The sequence below is a fragment of the Pyrgilauda ruficollis genome, unplaced genomic scaffold (genome assembly GCF_017590135.1).
Source record: "Pyrgilauda ruficollis isolate IOZ18807 unplaced genomic scaffold, ASM1759013v1 scaffold5, whole genome shotgun sequence".
In the NCBI taxonomy this organism is placed as follows: Eukaryota; Metazoa; Chordata; class Aves; order Passeriformes; family Passeridae; genus Pyrgilauda; species Pyrgilauda ruficollis.
Window position 1 is genome coordinate 9,286,025 of NW_024526599.1, and position 12,629 is coordinate 9,298,653.

At 35.7% G+C, this 12,629-nt stretch overlaps 1 protein-coding gene across 3 annotated transcripts in view; it reads right to left on the bottom strand.

Annotated features, from left to right (window-relative positions):
• The window catches only part of SPOCK3 (SPARC (osteonectin), cwcv and kazal like domains proteoglycan 3), a 160,479-nt gene that overhangs the window by 15,134 nt on the left and 132,716 nt on the right, over positions 1–12,629 (bottom strand). For all 3 annotated transcript variants that reach the window (XM_041480140.1, XM_041480137.1, XM_041480138.1), the window contains one exon: positions 5,799–5,918. In XM_041480140.1, the coding sequence (XP_041336074.1) occupies positions 5,799–5,918 (120 nt within the window). The remainder of the gene's footprint in view (positions 1–5,798; positions 5,919–12,629) is intronic.

Sequence of the window (12,629 nt, forward strand, 5' to 3'; positions counted from 1 at the left end):
TTATTAAGCACATAAGTAACGTGTACATTGAGGAAGACAGCTTCTGAAACCATGTGGAAATCAGAACAGCATACACTCACAGGGCTCACATACTGCATTATATAGAAATTGTTTATCTAATATGCCAAGAAATGCACAATTTTTTCCAATACCAGTGTGCTGTCTGAAGCAATAAAAGTCTCTGGCAAATCACACATGTGAATAAACACATATGCACTCTTTGCCAGACTCCTGGCTGACATCTAGACCATGCATTTTGCCTCTTCAGTGTGCAAGCTGCACAGCAAGAAGGTTTTCTTTTTTAACAGATTTCGGTAATATTATGGTTAGTAGAAAACCTTCAGTGAACAGCATCTCACAGCTGAGACCTACTGTGCACAAGCTGGGAAAAGGTTTCCCTTCCTAACGGAATCAGGACAGAGGCAGAGCAGGAACGACTAAAACAAAGAGGACTAAGCAGAGGTGAATGCTTTTGTGCTTGATCACAAAAGTGGTGATCTTGGCGAGCCACATCTGGCTCCACAAGAGCCAGGAGACAGATTCAGGCATAACACTCTCTGTCCCCTGTCTCAGGCATTCCTGCTCACTGTGGTCACACAGACATGAGCAGAGCCCAGGTTAGGACAGGATACAGAATCCCAGAATATCCTAAGTTGGAAGGGACCCACAAGAATCATAGAAGACCAACTCCCAGCCCTGGGGTACATGGGGAAGGTACCAAAGGTACTTTGATAAACCTAGGAACACTGACGCTCATGTCACAATAAAAGGTACAAGAGAATGAAATAAAGTACAACTACAATGTTCCTGTGAAATTTTGCATTCTGAAATCTCTTCCAGGAAGTGTTTTAAAGAATTTTATATGGAAGTGGGGGGGGGGCAAAAAAAAGCAACATGAATCCTATTCCTAGAAACTATTAGTTTCCTAATAGATTGATGGATCAGATGAAATTTGTTATTTGGGATACCAGAGTTACAATTTTATTAAAAGGAGTGACTGTTAGAGGAAAGCAGATAATTGTAAATAAAATAAAATAATAAAGACCCATATGTTTCATTGTCTAAAAGGATAATTCTGTACAGAAGATTGAGTCAAAACCAATTTCAGTCAGCAACACTGATGTGGTTCATTTAGAGACTTAATTTTAAGTAGAGATGGATTCATTAAAGCTCCTGTTCAGAATTAATTCTAGGCTGGACTTCTTCTTCCAGACTCTTGCATTGAGGATGCCTTTGCATGAGCTAACGTGACACATGCAGAAATTCATTGGAAGAACCTTTCCTTTCTAGCAAGGTAGAACTATGGTTCAGGTTGTCAGCCTGTTCAACTTCATAGTTCAGCTCTATGGAACATTTTCTGAAATAATCTCAGGAATTAGACAAATTCTCAAGCCATCAGTGTTTTGAAGACATCAAAAATACTGTTTAAAACCACAAGTCCAGCTCTAGGAGTTAGGAAAACCCTATTGTTCTCACGAGTTCTGTCTGCACCACAGGATTTTCAAATATGCTTTGGCAGTGAAAATAAAGGAAATGTCATTTGTCACTGCGTAGTATCAGCAGGTCTCTTCATCAATAAGGAATTTAGGATAGTCAGAATGAAATTAAAACCTTAAAGCAAAAATCTGAAGTCGCTTATTTTATTTACTTTTCTTTACAAAATTAGTATTTTCCTCCCAAAATTTTGTATAGGGATTTGTTAATTTTAGTGTAATAACATCTTCCTGTACTAGTTCCATAAAAGCCACTTAAAATTAATTTTCTTTCAGACTTTTTGATTTTTTAGGTTATCTTCAAAACTATTAGTGTATTAGACTTTAAATCATGATATTATTTCCAAACCATAAGAAAATTCTCTATTTATTACCTTTGGCCTCTGGTCTTTCATCTTCTAACACGACAAGGTGCACAAGTATTCTTCAGAAATAGACTGCCTGTTAGCAGAAATATCTGTGGGACTATGTTTGCATATAATGCATTAATTTTGTGTTTTATCATACAAAATTTATATAGAAATACAATGAATATTCTAATAAACTTTAAACAGTTATATAAAATGTCACTTGATTTTTAAACTCTGCTTATTCTGATCCACAAGTGAAAACTAATGGGGGTATTATTGCAGTTTGGGGGTCAAATATGCTTTTCCCCTTTGTGTCATGTATTTAGACCATAAATGGCCTGAGGAAAATATTTAAGTGTGTATAGTAGAATCTATAGCATCTTTATTATTGATACTTTTAGATATATTACATTAGACCACATCTGGACCCAAAAGAGATTTTGGAAATAATACCCTATTATTTTTTGAAATATCCTACTCTGAATTACATTCTGCTTTGGAAATAAGTGTCAGTAAGACAAAATTACCTTACTCTTCTAAAAACACAGCAATGTAGGCACCTGACATTTTAAACTTGTTAACAGCATATTGATGGCTCTAGCAGAACACCATTGTTTGGTTTGTTTAGATATATTAATGATTGTATGGAATAAAGTGGATTATTTATAATGTCTGCCTTGGTCAGAAGGACTGTACTCAATTCTTTTAATATATCCCATCCTAAATGCCACCAAAGTGATTGGAATATGAAAAAAACCTAAATACAAAGAGAGAACCAGAGAGGATGCCACAAATTGCTTCCTTGAATGCAGTGGTTTTTCAGTGAGGAAGGAACTTCATGATAAGAATACAGAAAAGCCTAGGGAAGAAGGGTGGCAAAACAGATTTTTAACTCCCCAAGGATAATGAACTTCTTCAGGGATCTGTCAGGTTGGACTCCAAAGGGGAAGTTGCATTCAGGTGGCTTTTTGTTGCAGCTGTTATTCTGCACAGAGCACCAAGTCTCATGGGCTAAATGTAAAGTCATTATACATGATAAGAAGTTCTTTGCAAGTTTTATTTGTAGCTGTAGCTTTCAGGCATCTCCAAAACAGGGACTGGACAGCCCTGGCATACTAAGATACCAATATGGCTGGGTGCCCTGGTGCACTAAGATATCAATAGGCCTGATGTCTTGGACCTCCTATAACTTTGGAAACAGACATGGAAGGATATTACTTGAGAACTTTGCTCTGCAAGAGCAGTTTTAAGAATTTTTAAATGCTATTAGAAAGGACATTACCGTGTTAAATGGTTGTCATATTTCATGGTTTTTTATGTGCTCACAGGGATATAGTGACACAGTATTTTCTTCTCAACAACAGACGTTCATTTCTCATAAAATGCAGTATGTATTTTGCTGTCTTAAATGAGAAATTTAGAAGTACAGAAATTTACATAACAGGAAAAACATACAGCACTAGTGAAACCAGTTTTAAAAAAAATTGTACATCCCCAAATCTACAAATAAAGAAAACCTACTACTGAACATACACTCAATTGCTTCCTGTCTACAGATGGACTGCCTTCCCACAGTAGCCTGTCAAATTATTACAAACATGTAGATATTGGCTATTTATAAAATTGAGTCAATACTGCACAAAGAGGATGTTTAATATACAAACTCAGTATTTTTCACAATTAGCTCTATCCAATTTGAGTAACTGACCAAAGTACTGAAACATGACCCACTGAACAGTCGTTGTTCCAATGTGAAACACTGTAGGTTTTTGGTGAATATCTCTTTTTTGAAAAGAGAAAGAAGAAAACATGGGACAAACTGAATGTCTCACCACGTAACCATTTTGTAAAACTTGACTTCTTTTATTTTAGGAAAAAGAAAACAAACATCCCAAAACCTATCACCGAACTTTGATCAAATTTAGAACCAGTAATAAATTAATACTTAGTACAACATTCCAAATTCTGGTACCGTGATAAAAACCTAAGTCAAACATTTATGACAGAGGGATGTTGACACATAACTTAAAGTCAGTAATATACAGGAAACAGAATTTTCCACAGAGATTGTGATCTTTTACCTGTTGATGAAAAAGAGCCTTGCAAAAACCATTCTTAGCCATCCAAATCAACTCTTGATTCTATCTCTCAAAAAAATTGTCGAATAGCATACAATCTAAATTGTGCCTTAAATCTCATGTACCTCCTAAATTATGTGCAGATTCTGTGCAATGCCAAAGGAGAGAACTTTATGACTTTGAAGGCTTCCAAAACTGAGTGTTCAAAGATCCATAAGATTCTTGCATTTTTAGCCTCACATATTAAAATCTTGGATCTTAAGTATAAATATAGTATAAATTGCTACTATAATAGCAATAGTATTGCTATTATAAAGTAAAAAATTGCAAACAAACTAGTGACATAATAAATATGACTTTATTACATCCACATACACATTACAGTACAAATGCCTGTTTCAAGTAGAGATTGCAGGTCTTATCAAAACCACTTGTGTGCTTAAGGACAGCTAAGGGGAAAAATCTCACTCTTTGAGGACTTTGTGTTTGCACTCCATCTCACGGTATTCAAAGCATTAATTATGAACTTGACTTTCTTGTGTTACATGGAATTAAATTTCTTGAAAAACTGACTTGTTATTTATGCAACACATAATACTTAACAGCTCTACAGTTGCTTCCTTTATCATTGCCCAAATTTCAAAGTAAGCATTCAGCAAGAAACAGGACCCTACATGATATTTCAGTAGTTTACCTTCAGCAGAGTAATGCACTAACCTACATAATTAGATACATTTCTTTAAACTATACAACAAATTCTTACTTGAGGACTGCAAACTTTGTATTTCTATTGTTTTCTCTACTGCATGAGAAGCAGATCACATGTCAGTTATGAGCACCAACCATAATGTATATTGGAAATATATGGGTTTAAATGTAATTTTTTTCAATATTAATAAAAAGTGGCATTACTGTATTACCACCATACCTCAGAAACAATTTTTCTCAATGTTAAGAATTCCTAGATAAGACAGAACCATCTTTAATTCATTCTGTTTTACAGAAATATTCATATTTTCTTAGCATGAAAAAACTCACACAATGAAATGGCATTTCCAATTAAGTGAAATTAATGGATTTCTTGAAAAAGAAGAAAAAGTAGTGCTACAAATTGAAACAAAAAAAGCTATAAGAAATCCCAAATACCTAAAAAGATAAAAATAAACTAAGTAAGGTAAGAAGCCAGTGGTGGCCAAGTTCTGTGAAACATACTCTGGAAGAATTCATAGTTTGCCCTTCTTATTATCTAATTCTTATTAGAGTTTTGTGGCTTATGAAATCCCATTTGCTTCTCCTCACAGTAGGACTTCACTTTTGGAACTATTAATGCACACTTCAACTGCTCTTCTAAATAAGCACTTTGATGATTATATTTTAAAATGTAACTACTTTCCACAACAACAAAAAAATCTATTTAAATATTTGAGGGGGTTAAAAGCAAATTATGCCCCTACTGTTTCCATTTCATTAGTACTCCTGAGTCTTTTCCAATTTCAAGTGTAACCTTAAAAATTCCTTTTTACTTACAAGCTTCTTTTCCATCTGTTTTTCAGTACCAATACCTACAGCAACATCATCTAGCCAAGATGGGTCACGCAAAATTTAAGCTCCTTTATTTTATTTCTTTTAATTTCGTGGTATTCACAAATTAAAGCATTGTGAATGATAGTTGTCCTGCCAAATGATATTGGAAGTCTAAAGTGAATATCTTGTATTACTACTAATAGGAAACCAACTCCAGAAAAGCCTAAAGTTACAGTTTTGTACACATGTCTATTTAAAGCACACAAGAATAAGGCAGGTCTTAACAATGGAAAAACAAAAGAACAGAAAAGAATCAAAGAAAACATCAAATAAGACAAGCAGAAATCACTTACTGCTTCTTTCAGGCCTTTGAACAATCCTAATCTTCTTATTCTGAATTCCACTTTCATGAAGTGCCTTAAACCAGTCTCTCAATCTGTTTGCAACTTCCCTGAATTCCAGGTCACTGCACACTGAAATACAAAATGCAGAGTTGTTTAATGTTTTTCTCCAGGGTGCGAAATAGAACTTTTCAAATTATGCTAAAAAAAATCCTCCAACTCCCACAAAACCCAAACCCCATATAATAATACAAACATGTATGTCCCACAGCTTTTAAAATTTATTTAATTCAGCTGCATTGCATAGGTATGCCTTCAGAACCCATTGAAAGTCCTGAGAAATAAATACCTGCTGTATAAAGGAATTATAAAAGTATAGATGCCAAGGAATAGCAAACTTCCTTTGCAAACTACTATAAACAGTTGTAGCAGAGGTATTTTCACACCTTACTGCAGATGAGGCTGAGACACCCATGACATTTTTTTGTCTTTTCATTTCCATGTTCATTAAGGCAATACTAATCCAAGCCCTACCAGAACAGGTGAGAGGTGTAATTTAAGCAGATAATCTTGAACACTCAACCTGATTTCCTATACTGAGGAAAAGAGGAAATAGGATTGGCAGCAAAAGTGTTTCAACAATGTGCTGGAAGTTTGGAATACTTGGAATGGAGTTTCACACACCAAACCTGTGAGCACATAACAGCAAACAGGCAACGGTACAGCCACTTGGTGATGGAAAGGATGGATTCTTTGATCAGAAACAGCAAAGGCAGAAAAAGCACACCAGACCAAAGAGAGCATCTGCAGTGCCAAGAGCAGCAGATTAGCAGCAGACTGGCTGGAGTGCTGTAAAGTACTGGCAGCTTGTACAGAAGCCAACAGAAGTAGGTATCAGAGAAAGATGTGCACTCAGGAGGCTTATTCACTGAGAAGACAAAGAAAGGGCATGCTTGAAGCAAGTAGATATCCCTCCCAGAACTCCATCTTCCCATTTGTTTGGGAAGACAAAAGGAATAACAGTATCTGGAAGATGACAAGACCAGAAAAGACAAAAAATGTATCCCGGCTCAGGTAACAAAATACCTTCCACTGCCATTCTCAATAGCCATCATTTCTAAATTGGGTCACTTTCCAGGTCTACCAGTAAGCAAATAAGCTACAACCAGAAGAGCTCATACATAAGTTGGCAGAGCTTCACAGTGATACTCTTCAAAATAAATCTCCAGTTTGCTTACTTTTCCTTTATTGTGTAGCAATCCAACACATTTAGTGACTTAGCTTTTTTTAGCACTTCATTAAATTGAACACTATGAAACAGCTATTTATATTTTGGAATAAGATAGAAATATACCATTTTGTCAACGGCTATTAATGACTGTACAACTGCTTGCATCTAAGCATGAGATTATTTAAGCTTTACTGAAGTCTCTCTTGGTACTTTGATTCTATCAATGAAAGATTAAAGTAAAATTCCTCCATACATACATTTGCATATGTTATGGACTGACATTTTTATAAATGTTGTATTTGTGCTTCTCTTCTGTGTAACAGAACTATTTCTTTTCTGGTAATTTACAGGGAACTGGGAAAAAAATAATGATAAATAGGCATGTGCACTAAAATATGTATTACAACAACCAGATTTAAATGGTCTCCTGATCCATGACTACGTATCATAATTCAAATGTGGGATTTTTATGTCTGCTATGATGACACCTTCCTGTGCCAACTCTTACAATCAGCTGACAGGTCAGCACAAACAATCAGCTGTTAACTTGGGACACTCTGCTCCCCTTCAATTTCTCCTTCCATTACAGCTACATATTGGGTTTTTAAGGCCAGGTTTTGGTAGCAGGAAGCTACAGGGGTGGCTTCTGTGAGAAGCTGCCAGAAGCTTCCTCCATGTCCACCAGAGCCAATGCCAGGTGGCTCCAGGACAAACCCACTCCTGGCCAAGGCTGAGCCAATCAGGAATGAGGTAACATATTCCTGTTCAACTTCTTGTTCTGTAACAGAGATTATCGACCTAAAAATCCATTCACCAGAATGCTACTTGCCATTGAAACATGCTCACTCGAGGTAATACTGTTTGATGAAAAATTGTATTAATTAGTTGATACGTACTAAAAATGTTTAGGAACTTTTCATCCCAGTGATGAGCTTGTAAAGATACAGAATAGTGAAATTATTGTGCAAATTTGTCTGTACTGATTTAAAATAGGTCAAGATGAGGTAATTCAGATCTATTCAGACTATTATTTAACCTGATAGACTGGGAGATGAATCTTTAATGGTGAAAGACAGACAGTAAAGGTTGTAGAAGGTTAGACAGTAATCAAAAAATGCATATTAAATCACATGAATCCACTCAGGAACCTGCCAAGAAGTACTTCTGTTTTTGTATAATGCCAATGCAAGGCAATCCTCCTATTACAATCAATTTTAGTAGCCATTAAGAGAATTAGTACAAGGTAATAGGAAGTCACTAGCTCAAAGGTTACTGGAGTCTACTGTCATTTCAAGCAATGAGACTGTCTTCTAAAATTAACAGCTATGGCTATGCAAAAAAATGAAGGTATCAGAAAATTTATAGGTACTTAATCCAGACATAACTTTATGATAAATATTATTTAAATGTTAGGTAGAACCAACTGTTCAATCTGTTTCCACATACAGTAAATGTTATGATTTGTGTTGGCATTTGAATATACTTTACAGATTGGAAGTAAAATATTTGAAAATGCTGTATCAGCCTGAGTTCTTTAAGTGCCTTTCAACTCAAGCTAATTAATGAAGTAAAAATAGTGTTACTGAAAGCTGTAAAGACATGCAGAAGGTGTTTTAGCACTAGCATAAATGTACTAAATTCCCTAACATATTTAAACCAGTCTTAGCTTCCTGACATAAGAGAAAGTACATTATTTTAACAGTGCTTCCTTTTTATGTAAACACAGACATAGAAAAAATTACCTGTAGCTCAGTAAGTATTGAATGGATATGGACATAATGAGCACACTGCAATACTGTTATATCAAGGAGTAGCTTTTGCTAAGTGAAGGATGAAAAAAATGATTTAGGGAAAAAAAAAGCAGTGAGAAACACACCGCACACTATGCAGATTACCTTCCTCAGCACACACAGTCTCATTCAATCAGGCAGAACTATACTCATAAATTCATGTATAGAATAAAACAACCAGGAAGTAACTACAAAGAGGGTATATAGCAAACTTCAAGAACAGGGTACACATCAACCATGTTTTAGAGTCAATTAGTAATTACTCCATGTGAGATGGGCAACTGACCAGTCAGTGTGTGCTGAAGCAAGACTTCTTGCTTTTCAAAGTTTTTCAACATATTAGAATCACTGCATATGACTTATAAAAGCATTGCAATCAAAAAACCAATATGATATTGCTTGAACCACAGAATCAAACAATAATATATGTTAAAAGGGATCTCCAGAAGTAGTTCAGTCTTACTCTCTGCTAAAAGTAGGTCTATTCACATCAGGCTGCTCAGGGCAGAGTCCAGTCATTCATGTCCTATGGCCATCACACAATTCATGTGAAGGTTCCTCAGCGTTTGAGACAATCCCTCTTTGAAAGGAACTACCATCAACTGTTTTGTATCTCTATACTGTTCTCCCTCAAAAGTACAAGAGTATTTCCTCATGCAGTAATTTGAGGATTGCAGCCATCTGCCCAGAATTGCTAGACACCCAGCAACCTGTTAGAGCAGCAATTCTGAATCAGCTGTGAGCAGGATTATGAGGAGCTGTCCACAGCTGATGCTCACGTAGCCCAGTGCCCTCTGACAGCATTACCTACCAGTCATGTACTATCATATGGCTGCACAGTCAATGCTGAGCATCTGTTCCAGCATGGGCATTTAAACATTCTTCTGAAAACACAGTAACCCTGAAACTGCCATCAGAACTCAGTGCTGCCTTTAAAGACATTATCTACTATAGTAAGCTGGGACATTATAGCACATGTAACTACTCTGACAGTACTCTGCAAGGCTGCCATTCTGCAGAAGCTGGTGAATTTAGCCCTGAGGAACTGATTACTTGGACTGAAAATTCCTGGCTCCAGAATAAGGGCTAGTATCCATGTGGCTAACTCTAAATGCCCAAGAATTGTATGGAAGTGACTTACAATTCCTGCAATATACAGCAGTACTTTTAGGCCTGCATCATCTGTCACAAATGGGTAGAGTAACATGTGGCAAAAAGAAATGTGCTAGCAAAACCAACAAATTTGGCAGAAGGACAAAAATCCCTCCAAACGTGTAACTAAAATGGGACAGTCATTTCAGTCATCTCTTTACCAACCCGGATGTACAGTTAGAACTGGTTTGGTTTTTCTTTTTTAAAAGGCTCTAAACTGAAAAAAATTTATGCATATATTTGTATTTCTATAAGTTGATATTTATCAGCCATCTGTTACCTCTAGGGCCAGTGATTTTAAGAAGATAATACCTTGAAATTAACAAATAAAAGCATTCTGATTTCCTTACTATTTAACTAAACATAATGAATTCTCTACTTAGGTTAGTCTATGTTATGAGATTATTAATACAAATTCTGCAGATAGCATATCAGGGAACTGCAGCTGCTTATTCTTACTGCCCCAAATTAATGTTCCATACAGACATTCTGCACATGATTAATGCTTCATAAAATGCAAAATGATTTCAATAAATTACATTTTCATAAAATAAATCTGATCTTTTTGTGTCCTCACAGTTTTGAAAGACTTCATATTTAAATATAATAATAATTTCTGAGTGCAGGAAAAATACTAGTAACCACAATTTACATGCCAAGTTACTGTCGTCAACTTAAAATACGTGGACTTACAAAGACATTGCAATTAAGTAAGACAATACTGATTCTTTAGCCTCTCAGAAGTATCACAGACCTATAGTGGAATTTGCTAATTTATTTTCTGGACAGTCAATGTATATGGCTTCCTTTACTAACTGCTGCTAACCTTTAATGATGGCTATCATTTCTCATTGCACTCCGCTATTCAAAACTACTCATTTTTGAGGATGAAAATGATGTTATTAATCTGTAAATTGCATAGTTATGAACACAGAAAGCAAAAGAAGATAGCAAAGAGATGTTCCACTGTAATATCCTATATTCCAAGATAATTTTAAAATATTTCTGTATTTTCAATTGAATCTGGTATTTCTTGTAATAAAAGATATGGGACATATCAAATAGGGACAGACCAAAAACTGTGTTAGTGGTGAAAGCTTTTAAGGAAACCATTACCCAAAGGTATGGTAGTTTTCAAAATTCAGTTTTAAAGATTCCTGAAAGCACTACACAGCTCTAGGAAAAAGTCTGGACATTTTTTTCCCTTCAAGATCATGACTGACAGAGACCTGCAAAAACTTCTTGCATTTGACACACAACCCCTTGAAACTTAGTTGACAAAGGTAAAAAGATCACTGAACAATGCTCTTTATAAAGAAAATTTAAAAATATGTATATATTATTTCACAATTCAAAATAAAGTATTTTGAAATCAGAAATGTTCTGGCCTGATAAAAGATTTTAAAAGTGTATTACATCAGGTAATCATGCACAGAACCTAGAAGGGACAGATGGACCTTTCTTTCTGTTGTGATAGACAATTATTACTCCTCATTTTGCCTATCTACTGGTTTGCACCTTTTCTCTGTCACAGAAGGGCAGGAGAACTGAACAGTGGGCTGAAGAATCACCCTTTAACAGAAATTAACTACAGTCTGCTCGGCAAGTGTCTGGCATAAAGGAATCTTCCATCATATTGGATCTCACTGAAGTCGAACGGATCCGAGGCTGCATTGCAGCAATTTACTTTTTTCATATTTAGATTGTGATCTGATGCTTTAAACCACTTTGTATTTAGTCTAACCATTTGCTTGTGTGTTTAACTTAAAGGTTTAATCACTAAGATTGCTGTCAATCTCATAAAATTGGTCATTAAAAGAGAACAGTTGCCTGTAGACCCTTTAGAGAGGACCAAGAGGGAAGAATTACTCCAATTTAGTTATTTGTATCTTCACTAAAGTAAGGCCAATAGAGGTAGACAAACTCTTTCTCTACTATTGAAGAAACCTATGACAGTTAATCCATTATACAGTAGTGTAACAGCAGGACTCAATTCCCCTGGCCCAGAATTAACAGGCACTGAGATGCAAACTCTACTACACTACCACCACCCAGTGAAATTAGAATGCTGGTTAAGTAAATGTAATATGCAGCTGTCTCCATACAAATTCACTAATCAAAAGTGTAAGGAGAAATTCAGACATTAATGAGTTTAAAAAAACATGGTTAGGGCACAAACACCCAAAATGTTTACAAATGCATACATGAAATATGTTAGCAAAGTGCAATTATGTTTTGCTAGTCTTTGCATTCAGCACTAAATGGATTGTTCATGAATGTCTGATGTAGATCAGGGAATTTTTATGAGCTGTATATGAATATTCATACAAATAGGGATTTATTTAGCCTTGGTAATTTCTAATGTGGTTATTCCTGTATGTATTTTAAATCCAAAAATCTAGCATTACCAACAGTGGTCCTCATATGTGCTACAGAGAACCTTTAACACACAGAGCGTGACATAAATCAACATCAGATCCAAACCACACACCATGAGGGGTCAGTCTTGGTATCATGACAGGTTTTAGAAAATTCTTTTCCAGCCATAGTCTTTCTGCTGGCTACCTGCACGCAGTGCTGTCCACACGTCAGCTTCCCAAGTACGGAAGTTTTCAAAAGGAGCTGCTCACAGAAGGCACAAATCAGCGCCATGTGCATGCAGAACAGAAT